At 45.5% G+C, this 21,861-nt stretch overlaps 1 protein-coding gene across 2 annotated transcripts in view; it reads left to right on the forward strand.

Moving 5' to 3' along the window:
• Nucleotides 1–394: 394 nt before the first annotated feature.
• RBM46 (RNA binding motif protein 46) overlaps nt 395–21,861 on the forward strand; it is a 442,778-nt gene continuing 421,311 nt past the window's right edge. For both annotated transcript variants that reach the window (XM_086963306.1, XM_086963305.1), the window contains exons 1-2: nt 395–542; nt 9,527–9,701. In XM_086963306.1, coding sequence (XP_086819432.1) covers nt 9,551–9,701 — 151 coding nt within the window. In that variant the 5' untranslated portion in view covers nt 395–542; nt 9,527–9,550. The remainder of the gene's footprint in view (nt 543–9,526; nt 9,702–21,861) is intronic.

Below are 21,861 nucleotides of genomic sequence, written 5' to 3' on the forward strand. Positions count from 1 at the left end.
CGCGGCCACCATTATAATTTATTTGGGAACACAGTGTTCATTCCCAAATAAAATATAAAGGCCGCCACGGCCGCATCGGGCCTCCAGTGCCGCGGCCGCCTCAAAAATAGTGCCGCCTGGGGCGGACACCCCCCTCCCCTCCGTTAGCTACGCCACGGCATGTAAGACTTTCGCAGATGGAGAATGTTAGAATATTAATCATTAATAATTATTTTTGGGGCATCCCCCTCCTCTTCCACTGTACTCGAAAGATATTCTAGTGACATGAACTCATATAACAGACCGTGGCCCCTCCCCCTGACCCGCGTGCCCCTTCATTCCCGTATTTTACCCTACCTCACCAGTGCTTGTCACTTCTCTCTAGCTTCCCGTAGGTGCGTTGTGGTGAATCGGTTTCCGGGTTATACCGTGTACGTTTCAGGAGAAGCAGAGCGCGAGCGTGAACACGAGCGACAACGTGCTCCAAATTCGGGCCCGTCTCTGCCTCCACCGACGACGGTTGGCGAATAAAGAAGGGAGAGAGCACGTTTGGAAGAGCATCGGTGAGCCGGGGGCGGGGGTGGGGGGGGGGGGGGGGGGGGGTTATTTGGTTGGGCCTTAACGGGATCAGGCGGCGCCTGAGGTCAGATGTGCCGGGATCTTTAGTACAAATGCTTTTTCACAAATCAGACTAGTGTCAGACATAATGAGTAAGGCTCCCGGTTTTTCATTGGTACGGATTTTTACAGATAAATACAGACAGAAAGCAATGTGTTTTCTGTCTGCATTTATTTTTAAAAGTGGATAAGTACAGAAAACTGGGCTTCTCTTATGTGACTGTCCGTGCTTTATTTTATGAATTATAGACCAACAACTGAACAGAAGGACAGCATGGGAAGTTAAAAAAAATGGATTAAATTTCTTTAAATAACGGCAAAGGTCAACATATATTCTTGATTTACCTGTGGATGTATTGTTATGTAATATTTGGCAGCTTAAATAGCTAAAACACGGCAGACATCAAAGAATGACTTTGTGTCAGTTAAATAAATATAAAAAAATTGCAGTTTTACAACTTCATTTATCCGCAAAACACAAAATAAATATGGATGAATACAGTTAGAGTGGGCAAAAAATAAATATGGATAAATACAGACTGAGAAGTTAAAAAGATAAATGCCATAAAACCGGGAGCCCTAAGAATGAGTTACATACGGATGCTGGCTAGACACCATGGGCTCTGTAGAGAAGCCGGGTCCTGTTCTGTGGGTCCGGCTGAAGATAACCTGCTTTCCATCCATTGGTTCTTGGTGCAAAGAGATTCAAATAATGTTGTGTATGTGGTATGGATCTTGATACACAGGTGGGCAAAAAGACCCAGCACGGTGAGGAGGGTGATCATAGCCTGCACTACAGTTGTAATGTTGAAATGCTGCATAATTGTTTATTCGCCCAAATACAGTAGATACCATGATCATAAGGGAGGCTGAAGAAGTTCATGGTCACCCAGTTGCCGATGATTTTCTGTGAATGTGTATGGGTTATACAATATTGCGACCCACATTGGGAGATGGTGCAGGACCTACACTTCTTTTGGTCTCGAGGCTTGTGGAGGATACGGCTCGATGGCCAGTGATTGCACTCAAGGGGTTAATAAGTTTGATCTAGTTTTGGGGGGTGGGAGGGTAGGGATGTGGGGCGGAGATTTGCACCCTTTTTGCCATAGGTTGAGCCTAGGAGTCTTGTATATTCTGCCTAGGGGTGGGGGGTTGGTGGAGTTGTTCAAGCAAATGTTATGTACTGTTGACGTGTTTTGATGGTGTGCTCCTCATGTCCGATGGAACTTTGATATGCTACAGTGGATAATGATACCCTGTCGGTGGACCCTGCAGGCTACTGCCCATAGTCATGTAAAATGCAGGGAGTAAATTTAAGGTCCTCATGTTGAAGGTACGGGGACTAAATAGACTGGAGAAACATTACTGAATACATGCCTTTCCTAAAAATATATGGTATTTTAATTGCGTTTCTGCAAAAAACCCTTATGAGGTGAATGTATTGCGAGCCTGCCGTAAAAGTGGAGGGGACGGGTATATGCCACCTCTTATTCTGGATTTGCATGAAGGGCCCATACATGGGTAGCCCCGTTTAAGAAGTTGCAGCTGGGTGCGGACCCAGAGGGAAGGTACGCCATACTGTATGGGACACTGGAAACTCACAAAATCTGCCTAGGAAATGTTTACTTACCTAAGGTAGATAGCGCAGAATGCTTTGGGGAGGTGAGGATGGCATCACAGGGGTTCACGCCTGCTGAGAATATAACAGCTGGGGATTTCAACTGTGTTCTGGATGCAGATGTAGACAGATTTCCCCCACCATCCTTCAAGGCACAAATCCATGTATGACAAACCCTAAAGCAGATGATGACAGAACTGAGATTGGCGGATAATTGGTGGGCCCAGCACTCATGGGCATGCACATATTCCTGCTACATTTTTTGGAAAAAGGGTATGCACCGGGCATAGTGCTGAGTTTATAGTTGTGCAGCAGCTGTAACATAGATAACTCTAGAATCATAAATCTTATACTTCAAATTATGAAAAAATATATCATTTTGTTATTTTCATTTCATTTTTTTATCATTGTCGATATCAGAATATAAAAAACACATACATACATAAATTCAATGATCATTTGTTATAAAAAAGTACATATCAAATTTCTCCTAAACATAAATTACCACAAGAATATAAATGAGGTATGGTCTGCCCACAAGGCACCAATGGCTTAAAGTTCCAACAAGTGGGTAATCACAGATGTTCATAGTCTACATGAGTTATTTTGAATATCACTATCATTTTGTGAATACCACACATACACAAAAAACACTGGTTACAGATAGTTTTTGCCACCAACACGTTTCGGGTATTAGCCTTCCTGAGGGTGTTCTCACCAGTGGTAAATTAGAAATAGAGAAAAATTTCATATCAACATGTTTCTACATCACCGCTGCTAATGCACTAAACTAGTGTCGCATAATACTGATAAACCCCTCCCCCTCAATATATACAAGGATACTTGAATTCAAGATTCATCTAAGATGGTGAGATCTTTATTAGTAGACCATGAACAGGTTTGTTTGCCCTATATACAAACAGAGGGGCGATGATAAAAAACAGCTCTTTCACCTTAAAGTAATTATAAAATTGATTAAATAAGTGGCGATAAAAGAAATCTTATGGCTCTACCAGAGTTATAAGTGTGAGCGTGTAACTTTAGTGTGTATATATGGGTGAGAAAGCGAGCAATGGTGGAACTGCAATCTTGAATTCAAGTATCCTTGTATATATTGAGGGGGAGGGGTTTATCAGTATTATACGAAACTAGTTTAGTGCATTATTAGCTGTGATGTAGAAACATGTTGATATGAAATTTTTCACGGTGCCAGCAACGTCGTCGTCTTTGCTGAAGCACTATCGTCGGTATAGACTCAAGGCTGCCGTGCGAGAGGGGGTAATGCGTTGTGAGGGGCCCACAGGTAGCGGTGCAAGCAGCGACATCGGTTGACGATCTGGAGTCTGTGGTGCTGGCGTCCATGGGACAAGACTGCGGTGTGGGATGGGCCGGTGGTCAAATAACCTACAAGCAGTACCCCCAAACCACTGGGTAGGCAGCGGCGTCAATGTAAGTTTGGAGAGGTATTGTCGGTGAGACCAGACTGCTGTGCAAAGTGGGGCGGTGCTCTGTGTTCTCCACAAGGAGGATCCACAGGTCACGGTGCAGGCAACGGCATCAGTGAGGGCATCGAGCATCGTCAGGAATACCAGGGCGGCAGTGTGAAGCAAGGTGTGCGGAGTGCTGTGGCCACATGTCATGGTACAAGTAGCGGCTCAGTGGTAGACTTCGTAGTCGTCGGTGAGACCAGGGTTGTAGTGCAAAGTGTGGCGGTGCCTTCAGGTCACGTAGCTGGCAGCTGCATCGTTGACTGCGTCAGGTTAACTTTCCTCCTGTGTGACGGCTGAAACCTCCAGTTCCAAAAGCCGGTACCCAGAAGATGTTGAAGTCTTTGATTTCCCAGAGACTTACAACAGGAGGCAAGCTCTACATCAATCCTTGTAGATACAAAGGATGCAGAAAGCGCAGTCCAGTCCTTTCCCTGCACAAGCAGAAGCAGCAACTGCAGGCCAACTCAGCGAAGCACACAGCAAAGTGGCAGTCTCTCCTCACAGCTGTTCTGGCACTTCTTCCTAGCAGGTTCCTTAGTCCAGCAGTAATCTAAAGTTCGGGGGTCAATACCACATTTTCCTTTGAAGCTGGTACAAACAAAGTTCCGATGGCACACATAAACCAGTTCAGCCTGGCTCAGGCCAGGTTCAGCATATGAGGTGGAGACAGCTTTACGAGAGGCAGCCACAGTCCACTCTGGTGCAAGCGACAACTATTTCCACTACTCTAAATGCAGCTAGGTCTATTCAGCCTGGCCATGAGTCAGCCGGGAAAGGCAAGGCACACCTCAACCCGCCCCTGTTTAGTGTGAATGCACAAACCATCCCCTGTTAGTCTAAAACCCAGACAGATAATACACAAAACAGGCAGAGGTGCATGGATGGTTAGACAAGGAAATATCCACTTTGGGAAAGTGTTATTTCCAAACGCATAATGAAAAAATAATCTTTACTAAAGATGTATTTTTAAATTCTGAGTTAAGGCATACTAAACTCCATTTCTCTATCTTGTCCTAATGGAAAGTTACGCTTGTAAAATGTTACTGTGCATCTTCCATGATAGCCTATGGGACAGACAGCCTTTCCATAGTGAAAAATGAAATACACAGTATTTCACTATCAGGACATGTAAAGCACACCAGTACATGTACTACCTTTCACAGACATTTGTCACCCCGAGTGGGATGGGTATGCTCACCACACCACTGGATTCAAGCAAGCCGGGCTGAAGACGGCTGGAATGCCAAAAACCGGTCATCTGAAGCTTGTTTCCGGTCCAGGGAAGGCATGGCTTGGCAGTTCGGGCTGGACTGTTCCCATGAGGAACAGGGTCAGACTGATTTGCATAGGCCATGTCTGAACTGGGGTGGGGAGGAGTGCAAAAAACCGATGGATTTAGGTCTATATCTCTGTACTGGGGTGAATTTATGACATTGTTCTGCATTCTGTCCATCAACTGTGGTTTTTGCATTTGTCACCCCGAGTGGGATGGGTATGCTCAGACGTGAGTCCCATGCTCTCCACACCACTGGATTCAAGCAAGCCGGGCTGAAGACGGCTCGAATGCCAGAAACCGGTCCTCGGAAGCTTGTTTCCGGTCCAGGGAAGGCATGGCTTGGCAGTTCGGGCTGGAATGTTCCCATGATGCACAGGGTCAGACTGATTTGCATCTGGCCATGTCTGAACTGGGGTGGTGTGGAGTGCAAAAAAGCGATGGATTTAGGCCCAGATCTCTGTACTGGGGTGAATGTATGACATTGTTCTGCATTCTGTCCATCAACGGTGGTTTTTGCATTTGTCACCCCGAGTGGGATGGGTATGCTCAGACGTGAGTCCTATGCTCTCCACACCACTGGATTCAAGCAAGCCGGGCTGAAGACGGCAGGAATGTCAGAAACCGGTCCTCAGAAACTTGTTTCCGGTCCAGGAAAGGCATGGCTTGGCAGTTCGGGCTGGACTGTTCCCATGAGGCACAGGGTCAGACTGATTTGCATCTGGCCATGTCTGAACTGGGGTGGTGTGGATTGCAAAAAACAATGGATTTAGGCCCAGATCTCTGTACTGGGGTGAATGTATGACATTGTTCTGCATTCTGTCCATCAACTGTGGTTTTTGCATTTGTCACTCCGAGTGGGATGGGTATGCTTCAGACGTGAGTCCCATGCTCTCCACACCACTGGATTCAAGCAAGCCTGGCTGAAGACGGCTGGAATGCCAGAAACCGGTCCTCGGAAGCTTGTTTCCGGTCCAGGGAAGTCATGTCTTGGCAGTTTGAGCTGGACTGGTCCCCTGAGGCACAGTGTCAGACTGATTTGCATATGGCCATGTCTGAACTGGGGTTGTGAGGAGTGCAAAAAACCGATGGATTTAGGCCCAGATCTCTGTACTGGGGTGAATGTATGACATTGTTCTGCATTCTGTCCATCAACTGTGGTTTTTGCATTTGTCACCCCTAGTGGGATGGGTATGCTCAGACGTGAGTCCCATGCTCTCCACACCACTGGATTCAAGCAAGCCTGGCTGAAGACGGCTGGAATGCCAGAAACCAGTCCTCAGGAGCTTGATTCCGGTCCAGGGAAGCCATGGCTTGGCAGTTCGGGCTGGACTGTTCCCATGAGGCACAGGGTCAGACTGATTTGCATCTGGCCATGTCTGAACTGTGGTGGTGTGGAGTGCAAAAAAACGATGGATTTAGGCCCAGATATCTGTACTGGGGTGAATGTATGACATTGTTCTGCATTCTGTCCATCAACTGTGGTTTTTGCATTTGTCAACCCGAGTGGGATGGGTATGCTCAGACGTGAGTCCCATGCTCTCCACACCACTGGATTCAAACAAGCCGGGCTGAAGACGGCTGGAATGACAGAAACCGGTCCTCGGAAGCGTGTTTCCGGTCCAGGGAAGGCATGGCTTGGCAGTTCGGGCTGGACTGTTCCCATGAGGCACAGTGTCACACCGATTTGCATATGGCCATGTCTGAACTGGGGTTGTGAGGAGTGCAAAAAAACGATGGATTTAGGCCCAGATCTCTGTACTGGGGTGAATGTATGACATTGTTCTGCATTCTGTCCATCAACTGTGGTTTTTGCATTTGTCAGCCCGAGTGGGATGGGTATGCTCAGACGTGAGTCCCATGCTCTCCACACCACTGGATTAAAGCAAGCCTGGCTGAAGACGGCTGGAATGCCAGAAACCGGTCCTCGGAAGCTTGATTCCTCTCCAGGGATGGCATGGCTTGGCAGTTCGGGCTGGACTGTTCCCATGAGGCAGAGGGTCAGACTGATTTGCATATGGCCATGTCTGAACTGGGGTGGTGTGGAGTGCAAAAAAACGATGGATTTAGGCCCAGATCTCTGTACTGGGGTGAATGTATGACATTGTTCTGCATTCTGTCCATCAACTGTGGTTTTTGCATGGGGGTACTTTAGGCCTATCTGAGGGGTGCCTTACATATAAGTAAAGGGAAGGCTTGGTCCTAGCAATGGGTGCACTTGCCAGGGCGACATGGCAGGAAAAACTGCACGCAGACACTTCATTTGCAGTTCTGAGACACGCTTGAAAAGCTACTTGTGTGAGTGGCACACTCAGAGCTGCAAGCGCACAAGTATCATTTGATTTAAAGGCCCTGGGCACACACATTACACAGTACTAGGGAATTATTAGTAAATCAAATATTCCAATCATGGAAAACCAATAATACACAATTTACATGGGGAGTATATGCACTGTAACACTGAATAGCTGTGGTAAAGTGCCCCGAGTCCTTAAACCAACAAAAAGAGGTCTAAAGCAGGAGGCCAAAAAGCTAAAAGTTTGGGGGTTAACCCATAAAAAAGCCAAGTCTGACAGCGTGATGCTGAGAGTTACTGACACAGCATACCTGGCCAGGTATCTATCTGGCCACTCGTCCTACTGACCTACTGCTTGACTAAACTCATATCTCGAGCGACACTGTGGCGGATGAAAGCAGAGGCCCTAACTGAGCCCGTTTACAAGAGGGTGATCGTTGATGCAGTGCCAGATTACTTTAAACATAACTGGGAAGGTACTCAGAGTAGGGCAACAGAATAGGATGCAATGAAAGCATATGCTCAGAGGGTTTGGTATGGCAGCCACCACAGGACAGAGATTTTGCAGTACAGGAAGAAAAACTGTCAACCTCAGTAATAGCCCTCCCACATGATCAGGAGGTGCACTCAGAGTGGTTCGAAGCCAAGAGACAGACTTATTCCTTATGGGATAGACTTGAGAAGCATGTGAGACTCTCCTTCAGGCACCGCTTAGATGTGGAGGGAGACAGGACATGGTGTATGTTGGCCAGGATGATCAAGCAATAGAAGTGCACAGAACCCATACTGGCTATTATGGATCGATTGGGGTGCGAGGTATCCAAGTAACAGGCCATCAATAAGACATTTGTAGAGCATCTCTGGAGGGTGCTTATTCTGCCCCTTAGTGCCACAAGACCTCTGGTCACAGCCTACCTGGAGGCGCTTCCGTTGGCGCATCTGGATGGTGAGGAACGATAGCCCCCTGACAAAGCAGGAGATACTTCTTGCCTTAGACTCCCTTAAGTCAGCTAAGTCCCCAGAAGGGATGGCCTAACTGTGTAAGACTTTCCCCAAGATTTTGGCCAATAGCTATTGCCGGTATATGAAGGCACTGGAGCAGGGGGAACTTCGTCATTCCATGAAAGAGGCCCTCGTTATGCTGGTCCCTAGGCCAGGGAATGCCCCGCTGGATGTTGCTTCTTATCGCCGTCTTTCCTTGTTAAATGTAGACCAAAGCATTCTCAGCCATGTACTGGCAGCACAACTGCTTCCCTACCTCCCAAAACTGGTCCACCCGGACCAGTTGGAGTTTATCCCCTCAGGATCACACTATGTAATCTGCGACGCTTGGCGCATGTCCTTCAATCTGCCTGCTTGAAATAGGACTATTATGCCTTAGCCTTCCAGGTCATAGAGCGGGCATTTGATTGCATGTGCTGCGAATATATATGACAAGTAAGGGAGAGAGTGTGGCTGGGGTCCAGGTTTGTTGCCTGGATAACGTTGCTGTACACAACACCAGCAGCACATGTGCAGACAGGGAATCCTGTGTCTAAGGAGTTCCTATTGAAAAGGGGTACACAGCAGGGTTGTCTATTGTCCTCCCTACCGTTTGCCCTGGCTGTGGAACCTGTGGCATGTAGAGTGTTCCAGATGCTGAATGGTTGGGAGATTTAGGTGAGTGGGAAGATTCACGTAGTGTCATTATATGCAGATAAAGCATCTACTTGCACCGTGTGCTGTAAGGCTATAGATTTACTGAGAATAGACGTTAAGGTACTCGAGCCCTCGTTGGTAGGCAGGATTAGTCCTAAATGGGGTGGACATACCTCCATAACACTGTAAAATACATTTAAGGTATTCTTAGCATGGTAAAGGGCAAACCAAGGACCTTACGTAGAGTTTGGGAGATGGGTACTCCATTCTAAACATAATTGAAATCTACAAATCCACAATATCCTAATGCACTTGTTAGAAGGCAGACATATATGTAGTCTGCCTTATTACAAGTGGATTAGGATATAATGCACTTGTAATAAGGCGTGACTACATGTCAATCACTTTTGTGATGGTATACCTATCCGCCAAACTCTGAACCAGGCCCTTAATCAGTGACTCTATGGAGATGTCAATATTAGAGAACTACACATATTGGTAGGTATTTTCTTTTCTATTTGGTGTGCAAATATACATTAAATGATACCTGTATATTCTCTCTTTAAATATAATTTTTCCATTCCTGTTACCACTTTAATGTTTTTATTTTGCTAGCATATATTTGAAATAACCGAGACCATGAATGATGACAATGCAGATGGAACAAATGGAGGCAGTAAAGGTCGAACTGGAACTCAGAATGAAGCAGCTTTACTGGCTTTGATGGAAACTACTGGTTACAACATGGTTCAAGAAAATGGCCAGCGTAAATTTGGTGGCCCTCCACCAGGTGAGAATCTGTGTAACATTTCCCATTGTAATTGAGTAGCATACACATTTTTGTAATAACCTTAATTTGAACAGCACAGTAATTTCTAACAGGCGGGAAAAGGGATGGGACATTTGCTATGATTTGTGCCACCAAGCACTTTATACTCTTTCATTTGATCTTATGCCCATTCGCTTGTAGACAGCCTTACGTGTGTGTTCTTCCATAAGGTGTTTTAATCACCACTGGCTTGCCAAAGCTCCATTAAGGGAAGTTGTGAAGGATTCAAGGGCTGCCTACATCATTCTCTTTCAGTGGTTAGGCCGCACTCTAAATAGCGAAAAATCCTCTTTGAAACCACACAGGAAATTTCAGTTCTTGGCAGCGGTAGAGGGCAGGTAATTTGGAAAGGCATTTCCTTCTCCAGAAACATTGATGAAGCTTCAGGCCATGGCAAAGAGCCTCTCAACTGTGCAGTCAGTTATTGTCAGGCAAAATCTTTGCTGGGCCTGACATTCTTGTACATAGGGCTTCTACCCTTTAGCAGGCTCCAAATTAGTCCCTTCCAACAAGAACAAGTCAAAAGACAACTTAAATAAGCCCGATTACTCCAGTATTGGAACTTTCATAGATTCATAGGCTTGAATCCTTCCCCGTCGTTCAGATGGGAGCCCCCGGTATATAAAAATAGCAATTCTAGCACATACAAAGCAGAAACCATTTCAGTTTTGTCCACCCTGTTACGAGCAGAAAGACTCGACCACTATGCACTGGTGCTGATAGTAGTTACCAACTCAGTTGTATTTTAAAATAAACGATAAGCTTTTAAACAAGGTGCTGTCATGCGTTATTCTGTAAAATTATAATATCTTCCATCTTCAAAGCTTATACTTCAGCTTTTACTCATTGTAGACTCATCAATTAAACACGAAAGTAAAAATAAAAATAGCATTTACATGCCCATATTTATTCCACAACACATAATCATCAATCCAGATTTCAAGAATTTGTTCTGATCTTATATCCTTTTCAGTATGCCCAATGCATTTCGGGCCGGACAGGCCCTTCCTCAGGGGCCTTGTATCTATAAAATATATGTAAAGCAATTTCAATCATTTCCTCAAAGAAATAGTACCATCTTCTTCAGTGCTGATCTTCAGGATTCTGGCATCACCTTATCAGATAAAGAGAAAAAGAGTCTTTTTAGAGCCTGTGCCACCAGCTCAAAAAAAGGCTTCACACAGACAACCCTCACAGTGACTGTATTTATTGCCTATAACCCAACCATAAAGCAAAGGACTGGAAGGTATGTTGTACCTTTTCTAATAAAACTTTGAAGGATCATGAAGTGCGCCTTCTTATATGGCTCCAGAAACTTAAATCGAGAAAGGAAGTGATCTCGAGTGAGGACAGTGATGACATCCCCTTCATCACCCAGAAGGTCCCAGAAGAGGGAAAGATTACATGACACCGATTGGTGAATGTCCAAAAAAGGTCCTTAAAAGACATCTCATGGGCGCCGTCCCTCAAAATCTCCTCACAAACATGAAAAGGAGAGAAAGGGGAATTCTTTGGGGGACAAACTTTCCTCTGTGCCTCCTGAGGAAAAGATGTTGATTAAAAGTCCATCGTCGATGGGACAGTCGACGAAGAAGCCTTCACCGTTGTGGGCAAAGCAGAGGTTCGTCAGTCTTTGACGAGTACCGTACCGACGTCAACAGTAGTGTCTATGACTCCGTCGCTGAAAACTTCATCACCGTCGAGTAAGCTGTCGACGATGACATCATTGACGATGCCGGGGATAACTTCGCCGACTACATCGACAACGCTGACGGTGTCTAGGAAGACATCAACAACGATGACAGTGGAGACTGCTGTGTCGACGACCTCAATGACGACGACATTAATTACAACATCTATGGCAGTAATACTGTCACTAATTGTTTCCAATTTGCCATCGATAGCTACCTCTCCGACTGTGGTGTTGTTGGCAGTACCGTCCACGTGATCCTCGACAAGGGAAAAAACACCTGAAAAAAGAGAGAAACCTAGAACGAAACAGATTACACCAGAAGGGACCTCACCCAGCAAGGTTACAACTCTGTTACCTTTTCACCTGTTGGAAGAGCAGGATTCTGAGGAAGAGTATGACGGTCCTTTTAGCTACACGAGTAGCCCATCCCAGCTGCATGTTAAGTGCCAAGAGGATAATTTTGAGGAGGAATATGGAGAAGATCAATGCTATATTCCTCAGCAGGAATACCATCGGGATTATCAAGTAGAGGTAGCATGCATGCCTTCAGCTTTGCCAACCAACCAACAATTTATGTTAGCTGACTATAGAAAAAGATTTCCTCCAGCACTTGCACCTCCTGAATAGTCTACATTGGCTCCTCGGCCACATTCTATCTCTTCTACTCTGAAGAGGGTTCAAGATTTGCAGGCGGAACCTCTACAGAAATCACTTCTATCAGCTCCTCAACAGGAGCCAGGAACTACAGATAATGACCAGGAAGAGGGGGAACTCAGAGATCCTCATAGAGAATCGGACGACTACCTCATTCCCACACCTTCTTCTCCTTCTCCGGTACGCATTGACTCGTCACCAGAAAATATTGGTGGTTTTCCCAATTTACTATGAAGGGCAGCCAAGAGATTTGATCTACCAATGCCAACATCTAAAACTGCGCCCTTTAGGAAATCAGTGAGAGCTATCCCTATTGTGAGTCATGTATCACAAGAAGGACTCAAAGTCATGAAGCCACCAGCAATAGTGACACCAGTGCTATCCAGATTGGAAAAGAAATACAAGCCTCCAGAGGATGCTCCAGCCTGCTTTGTGGGTCATCCCAAACCAGACTTGGTAATCTCTCAGGTAATCTTTCAGTTTGCCGTTACTAGTTGCTTCTGAGAACAATGTCATCTTGCATCCCTCTTATTCCTTTCTGTCGATTAAGAATGCATCCATTACAAGAAGAGCTGGATTTATTTTATTTATTTATTGTATTTGAAACGTTTTATATAGCGCTAGCTAGACACGGAGGTATCATAGTGCTTTACATGAGGTAGGACATTGTTTTAGAACATTGTTACATAGTTACATAGTTACATCAGTTTCTGTAGCATTGCGTAACATGGAAAGGGAAAACAGTATAACATAGTTACATGAGATTATTAAAGCATAGCATAACATAAAGTACTTTAGGGGACACAGAAAGGTCAGGCTGGAAAAGGGGAGGCAGACAAAGAATCACGGTGGAAGTATACAGGGGAGGGAAAAAGAGACACAACGGGGAGACGAGGAAAAATAATGTCCTAAGTCCGGTTGGGTAGGTGACCGCTGAGGGGTGAACCAGAGCCAAACTCCTCTACAGCTGCATAGAACAGCTCCACCGGGCATCGACCAAAGTTGCTCAGGTACCGTGGTACGTACAGATAATTAAGGTTTTTTCCTGGGGGTCATGCATGGTGGTATGGATAATTTTGGCTGACAGAGATCCGAAATACTGCTAAGTTTGCAATGGCGTCTTTTGAGGATGTCCTTACAGTCACGCCAGGGTTGATCAACTCTGTGTCTGGGTGGACCCGACTTAAAAATATTTCCCTCGGTCTCTCTTTTGTCACCATGCCTGCTCCGCACATGATCACTCCTGATGCCTCCCTTGGAGGATGGGGAGCTTCCCAGAAACACCTCCCGGTCAGTGGATGTTCGCAGTGTCAAGACCAGCATCTTCACATCAATTTGCTGAAGCTCAGGGCAGTGAGATTGGAATTGCAGTCATTTGTGCCGAAGATAAGGAATACTACTGTGTTGGTCAGAACGGACAACACAACAACGATGCACTATTTCAACAAGCGAGGCTGCAGAAGATCCTTCCCCCTCTCTCAAGAGGGTCAGAGCATCTGGAAGTGGGCGAAGCAAAAGGGAATCTATCTGAAGGGTGAACACCTTTCGGGAAAGCGAGATACAACAAAGGACACATTAAGCAGGCTCAAATCGACCTGCCATGAATGAGAGATTCATCAACAGACTCTAGACAGCATTTTTCTCAGATGGGGCAGGCCAACACTGGACCTCTTTGTGACATTGCAGAACAAGAAATGCTGGTACTTCGCAAGTTGGCATCACCAACTGAAATACTGGGGGAATGCATTTTTGATGGCATGGTCAGGCATCTTAGCCTACGTTTTTCTGCCGATTCCCCCCCTGCCACGGTTGCTCATGAAGATCAGACAGAGCCCTGCAGGATGATCCTAATAGCCCCATTGGGGCCTCGTCAACATTGGTTTACAGAACTGCTCCTTTTTTCAGATACACAACCTATTCTCCTGCGTCCCATTCCATCTGGCGATTTCCCAGGGACAAGTGTTACACCCAGATCCCAAAATCCTTCGATTAGTGGTATGGCTCATGAACACTGTGAATTTCAACATTTTGAAATCCCATCTGAGTGTAGAGATGTTCTTCCAGAAACTCTGGCACAGAGCACTAATAAATCGTACAGGATAAAATGGAGAAGATTCTGTATATGGTGTCTGTGAGAAATTGGCCTGGTATATGATGTCCACAATTCTAGTGGGGACCTTGCACCAGTCCAAACAACCCTTATTGATGGTAGGCTGTAAAGTCAACCTTATCGAAAGCTATCCTAGTGGTAGCTGTGGAGAGCAGCCTTCAGGCTAAGACTTAGATGGGAGTTAAGCTAGTTGTTTTACCAATTATAATCTCTTGAATGATCAAATGAAAGCACACCACACAAGGTATATATCAAATATATATGTATTTATTCTAAACACAACCCCTCAGGACTCTTTATGAGGTCAGAGGTAAAACTACAATACAAGGAACCTAATTAGCATACAATAGGTTGCACAGTATATGTTATGCTCTTGGGGCCTCACAAACCATATACTAAAATAGTGGAATAAGAACCACGTGAGAGTTAGAAAGCAGGCCTAGGGCCTGTAGAACCGCTTGGGCTACCTATAACCACCTAAGGTTAGAATGCAGGGGGCCCACGGGGTACGCATGCAGTGTCTAAACACAGCCGCGGATCACCATTGACTTTCTATGTAGAGCGAACAAGTTACAATTTTAAAGAATAATGGCACTTCTATGTGAACTATGATGGAACCCTTTTAGACTAGGACTCTTCGAGAGTCAAGACCCACGGGAGCACCGGAGTTCTCGTGTTGCCTCACCCAGGGAAGCCAGGTGCATAGGTGTCTTTTGGTGTCGGGTTTCGTTGTCGATTCCAATGGAGAGCTGCGAACAAATGCTGCAGGCAACCAGAGGAAAAGTGTCCGGGTGGATCGGAGTTGTGAAGATTCTGAAAGCAGAGGAGACAAAGTCTGGGCCACTAGCCAGTGACCAGGATGCCGAGGAGAAGATGCTAGCCGATGTTGGATGATTTCAGGTGAAAGAGGTGAAGCATGACTCTTCAGTGACGAGGACCAGGAGGCGTCGACGACGACCAGGAGCTGGATTCGAGCTGTGCCACAAAGGATCTAGTTGACTGCGATGTCAGAATCCAGATTTGATCCAACAAGCCTTGGCAACAGCAACCCACGCAAGATGACAAGTCTGGAGCAACCAGGAAAGCTCACTAAATCAAAGATGACCCATTTGTGGGGCTTGCTAGCCAACAGACTAGGAACAGCAAAGGGGCCTCGAGCGGAAATGCACAAAGCGGGCCCACGGGACACACGTGGAGTGGAGGTCTCTGAGCTTCGGTGTAAAAGGTGCTCGGGCACGGGCTTCAAATACCCCAATGCACAACTTCAGGATACCTCGGGAAGTAGGTGCAGTTGCAAAGATGCAGGATATCCAGAAGTTCCGGTTCCACGTCTCTCGTGTCCACTACAGGTCTCAGCTTTGCTGGGAGGGCAAGTCAGCATCAGAGATGTCTGGTAGTCCGTGTCTTGTGTCGCAGATTCTTCGGGATCCGGCGGGAGCCTCGAAAATGCAGACCAGCAAATATGCAGTTGGTGCCTGTTTGAACAGGGTAGTCACTCCTTGACAACAAGGGAGATTTCTTCCATCTTCCATTCGAAATGGAATGTTGAAGGTCCAAGATATATGTTGCAGAGTTTCGTCCAGGGTAATCTAAAGTCCTAGAGACTGGGGTTCTATACTTATAGTAAGTTTAGCGGTTGGACTAACTCTAAGGTCCCTCCTATGGTGGACCTGGGGAGAGGGTGGTTACACCCCTTCCCCTTTGCCTTTGTCCAGTTTCGCACCAGAGCTGGGGCTGAGCGCCTCAGCATCCGGTTTGAACTGGGAAATGCATGGAGCACCTTGTTTGCCCCAGCCAGTGCCAACCCACCCTGCCCCAATACACTAACGCCTGTCTGGGGACGTGCCAGCACCTCCCTGGACAGGAAACCTATTGTCCCGGCCTCCCCTGCCGGAGTTTCATCCAGCAGCAGGAGGTCAGGCTCGTGTCTGTGGCAGCAGCATCCATTTTGTGATGCTGGGGCTCTGTTAACTTTAGCCAGGTTTACCAGTAACTACATGTCTTCTCCCTCTAGAAGGGTGGAATTCTACCCCCGCCGCCAGAACTGACGGCTGGTAGTATTCCAAAGTGATTGACACCTTACACGACATGTTTTAATAAAGCCAAACCAAAGTTAGCATTAACCGCGAGGATTATAATGCACTTAGGAGTATATGGTATGGCTATATCATAGAGCATCTATAAGGAGATGGTTCCGAAAGCTGCAGAAGGACTCAGCTCATGCTAGGGCACCCTCTCACACAAAACCAAGCACTCTGCCTCCAGGATTGTAAAGGCCTGCCATAGGAGTGACTTATAGGTTACTATGTGTCTATATATCAGGTAGATATAGGTATACTATATCTAAGTAAGGGGTGCTTACACCACCTCACCCAGGCTGTAAGTACAGACCTGTGGTGTCAGGTTGGAAGGCTAACCAGGGGTGGCACAATACATGCTGCAGCCCCTGGTAGGCCTCTAGAGTCCCTATGCCCTGGGTATCTAAGGTACCATACACAGGGGCTCACAAGGGTGCCTCAGTAACCAATCTGGTATGTACCTAAAGTACATGGTATCAATTTAGAGAGAGGACAGCTAGGCTGTGGGCCTGAGTAGCAGGCCCACTAAAGTCGAAAAACCAGTGAAGCACAGCAAAACGTGGGGGTAACCATAGGAAGCAGACCCTACTCTCCTACACAACCCTACTCCCCAAACGCAGGGGCATTAAAATAACCTTGACCAGTTGAGTCTTCATGTTCTAAGTGGAAATATCTGGAGAGTCCATCTGCATTGGCATGGTTACTCCCAGGTCTATGTTCCACTGTATAGTCCATCCCCTGTAGGGAAATGGACCACCTGAGTAGTTTGGGATTTTCACCCTTCATCTGTTTTAGCCATAGGAGGGGCTTATGGTCTGTCTGAACTGTGAAGTGAGTACCAAACAAGTATGGCCTCAGCGTCGTCAGAGCCAAAACCACAGCAAAGGCAATCCTCTCAACAGCTGACCAATGCTTCTCTCTAGGGGTCAGCCTTCTGCTAATTAAAGCTACTGGCTGGTCCTGACCTTCTTCATTCAATTGTGAGAGCACAGCGCCTAAACCCAGCTCAGAAGCATCTGTTTGAACAATGAATTCTTTGGAGTAGTTAGGACTTTTCAGAATTGGCGCAGTGCACATGGCCTGCTTCAGGTCATCAAATGCCTTTTGACAGCTGACTGTCCACTGAACTTTCTTAGGCATCCTTTTAGAAGTTAAGTCATTCAGGGGTGTCACAATGGAACTATACCCCTTGACAAATCTCCTATTGTATCCAGTCAGGCCCAAAAAAGCTCTGACCTGAGTCTGGGTGGTTGGAGCGACTCAGTCCATTACGGTCTGGATTTTGCTCTTCAATGGTTGAACCCGGCCTCCACCTTCAAGGTGGCCCAGGTACACAACCTGACTCTGCCCTATCTGGCACTTAGTAGCCTTGATAGTTAGGCCTGCTCTCTGTAGGGCCTCCAAAACATGTTTCAGGTGAATCAGGTGAACTTCCCAGGTGGAACTAAAGACAGCAATAGCATCAAAATAAACTGCACAGTCTTCCAGGCCTGTGAGGACTTTATTAACCAACCTTTGAAATGTGACAGGTGTATTTTTCAGACCAAAGGGCATCACCACAAACTGATAATGCCCACTAGGGGTTGAAAATGCTGTCTTTGGCTTTGCATCATCAGCTAGTCTGATCTGCCAGTAGCCAGCTAGTAGATCAAATGTGTTCAGAAATTTGGCAGATGCCAACTTATCCATGAGCTCATCTGCGCTGGGTATTGGATGGGCATCTGTCTTAGTGACAGCATTTTATATTTATGTATTTATTTATTTGTTTAATGCGATTTTCTATAGCTCGAACATTACCCGAAGGTGTCAAAGCGCTTTACAAAAGAACCAGGCGATACATAAGGACTTAGGATTACATGAGTTACATAAAAGATACAAACAGGAACAAAATTTGCAAATGTACAAGTTGTAAAGTCACACAGGGAAGAGATGCAAATAGAAAAAATTGCAAATGTACAAGTTGTAAAGTCACTCAAGGAAGAGATACCAATGGATAAACTCTAAGAATCACATAGGAATGGTAGTGAGTACAAAGGTCTACTACATATACTAGTGGTTAGAGTTATCTCTATATACATATATACAAATAGTAGATTTTCTCAGGATTACATTTTAACCGCGATTCGGCTTAGACAAGCATTGAGACCTCTGTAGTCTACACAAAACATCATCTCTCTCTTACTACCCTGGGTGTGAGGTTTTGGCACTAGGACTACTGGACTAGCCCAAGGGCTATCTGAAGGTTCAATTACTCGCAATTCCAACATTTTCTAGACTTCAGTCCTGATACAGTCCCTGACATGATAAGGTTGCCTGTAAATCTTATTTGTAATAGGCAGACTGTCCCTAGTGTCATTTTTAACAGGCAGACTGTCCCCAGTGTCCACTTCATGAGTGCACCAGGTAGTTTGACTTGGAGTCAGTGAAAACATGTCTGTATTGTTGCAGAACCTGTCTGCAGTCAGTTTGCTGCAGGTCAGTGAGGCTGCCTGCCAAGGCTACACCATCAACTGACCCATCATCAGGGTTCTGAGAGAGCAGGTCTGGGAGAGGGTCACTCTCTTCCTCCTGTCCTTCATCAGTAGCCATGAGCAAGCCCATGTCCGCCCTGTCAACATATGGTTTCTTTTTTTTATATTCATTACTGTATTCGACAATTAAGTCATAAAAGCATCACAAAACATACATTTGTCACAGTATAAGATCCTTTTAAAAAAGACATTTACATTTGTCACAATATAAGATCCTTTTAAAAAACATTTACATAAATATTTAAAATGTTAAGAAAAGATTAAACTTCACAAGACTAATGTCGAATATTCTTTAAAAGTAGGGGATGGAAAGAAAATTTGCAATGGCTATAAACATCAAGTTAATCCTCTCAGTTCAGTTAAGCGTAACAATAACTTCCTCCTCTTTAAAGCTTTCACAATCATCCTTGCTATTGTCAATTCATTTTTGATCGAATGACCCACGCCCATTTCAGAAACTTTGCGATTGCTAAGGCAATTGGGAGGCTGGGGTCCGTACTTAATATTCATATCGCCTCATCATGTTTTTGTGTGCCAATTAATCAACATATTGGTTTTATCCATATATCCCGCGGGGCTGTATATAACGGACAAAAAAACAGAAGGTGACTAGTAGATTCTTTTTTGTCCCTACACTTGGGGCATTTGTCATCATTTGTCCCAGCCCACCTAGCGGTAAACGACCTTATGGGAAGAGTACCTGCCCTAAATTAAAAATAGAGCTTGCGATCTAGGGGTTTCTCAATAGCCTCCCAATATAATTCCAGCGCTGGATACACCTTGAACTCAAGAAATTGCTCTGTGAGATGGGATGAGATCCCTTCGGCACATTTCTCTGTGATGAACATCTCCCAGTATATTGCCTTCATATCTCTTTTGGATGGCAATAAAGCATTTGCTGGGTCATCCGACAGTTTACTCAAACCCATTCTAACTAGCAGAGATCTAATTGATTTCAGCCAGTTAATTTTGTGAAAGCGATCCTTCTTAATAATTTCTTTAAGTCCCCGAGCATAATGATATAATTCCTCTGTTTTCCAGATTCTGCGCCAGTACAATACAGGTCGCAGAGTGGCCAGATCTTGCACTGTTCTTTTACCAAGATCCCAAAACAGGGGAATTAGAGGGGTATCTTGGGGGGCATGAGTAGATTTTCTCAGGAATTCATGTTCTACTAATGTTAACTTCTTTAAATTTGCAAACCCCCATAGTTCGGAGCCATAAAGAACAGAACTTAAGCCTTTTATCCCATAGATCTCGAGGAGTGGTTTTACTGGTTTAGTAAGAGATGTTTTAAATCTTTTGAGGAGGATACTTACCTGCTGCTTGTGCCTTAATACAGTCATATCTAACCGGCTATTCCAGCACATATCACTCTGTAGATTGACCCCTAAATACGTGAAGGCGTCAACCTGCTGTAATGGGCAGTTATTCATATGTATACTTACCTTGAACCGTTTAGTTGCATTGGGGCGTTTGGGTTCGGTAAGGACCATAAATTTTGTTTTTGCAATGTTTATTTCGAGACCGCGCTGGTGGCAAAAGTCTGTGAAGCGCAGCAATGCCCGTTGGAGACCACTAGGTGTTTTTGAAATAATCAAAGTGTCGTCCGCGAACATAAGGATCGGGACGCACTCTCCGGCCATCACAGGGGGGTCAGTAGGGACCAGGGAGTGGTAGTCTGCAGCCCCATTCACGAAGAGTGAGAACAGGGTAGGCGCCATAACGCAACCCTGTCTCACTCCCCGCTCAACAGGGAAAGCATCTGTAACAACGCCTTGCTTACCCCACCTGACCCTAGCATAGGTGTCCTTGTGCAGACGGACAACCAAGGTCAGCAGTTCCGGGGCCATTCCTAGCTTCTCTAAGACTTTCCAAAGCTTTCCTCGGGGAACAAGGTCGAACAACGCCCTCAGGTCGACGAAGACTGCATATAATACCCCTTTTTTTCAGGACAACTGTTCGCCAATATAAAATAATGAATCGAAAAACCTGGTCTCTCGTACTGGTCCTCGGGCGGAAGCCAGCCTGTAATGGGCTCAGGATGTCCCCTTCGTCCATCCAATCCTGAATTTTTCCCAGGACCAGGCGACCCATTATTTTTTGTATAGAATTAATCAGGCTAATAGGCCTGTAATTGCCTTCTTGGGACTTATCTCCTTTTTTATAAACCAGCACAATTTCCGCTCCCTTCCATGAATGCGGAACTGCCATCCCCTGGGGAATAGCATTAGATAGATGGGCGATATATATTCGGCATCTCTCCTTATCATTTAAGTATAGGTCCGTGGGTATACAGGCCATCCCCGCGGCCCGTCCCTCGGTTACTGAGTTCAGGGCTCTATCCACATCCCCTAGACTAAAAGCAACACATTTATAATATGTAAAAAGAAAAGCCGCCGCACTTTGATTATCTTCTGTGTTCCAATACTGGGGCTTAAAATACTTAATCCAAGAATTTTAGGGGATGTTATTTTGCGGGCTATTTGCCCGACCGTCCCCATCCCATTTGTAAGTATCCCAGAATAGCTTTGGGGTTTTGGACAAACATGTGCCTTTAAGTTCCTGCCACAATTGCTCTTCCCATACTCTTTTTGCCCCGCTAGTGACTTTTCTATAGTTACGCCGGGCAGCTTTTATCATTATTGGATTTCTGGATTTAAGCGCTAAGCCCAACTCAACCCGAGTTTCCCTACATAGTTTGTTGTACCAACTCTCTGGTTTTTTCCTTGCTTTTGCCTTGGCAGTAACAGGTTTACAGAAATGGGCTTTAAGATTGGAGAAAAGATCAGCGTGATCTTCCCCAAATGGTTTATACACCATCCCATCAGCTACATCTAGCCCTATTTTACCAAGCACCTTATCTACACTGTCCTTGATGGCATTTATTGTTTCTGGTTGGTTAATCACTTTACCCCACTTGAGGTGACGCTCATCATTTGCTAGAATGGTTTCTGGGGCAAATAGATCTTCTGACAAAACTGCCATTCCCTCGTGACCCAATCTAAATAAGGCTGTCAAGGGATTATGGTCACTCTCAATACAAGTCTTCACT

This window comes from Lissotriton vulgaris, chromosome 3_1 (assembly GCF_964263255.1).
Source record: "Lissotriton vulgaris chromosome 3_1, aLisVul1.2, whole genome shotgun sequence".
NCBI classification, from domain to species: Eukaryota; Metazoa; Chordata; class Amphibia; order Caudata; family Salamandridae; genus Lissotriton; species Lissotriton vulgaris.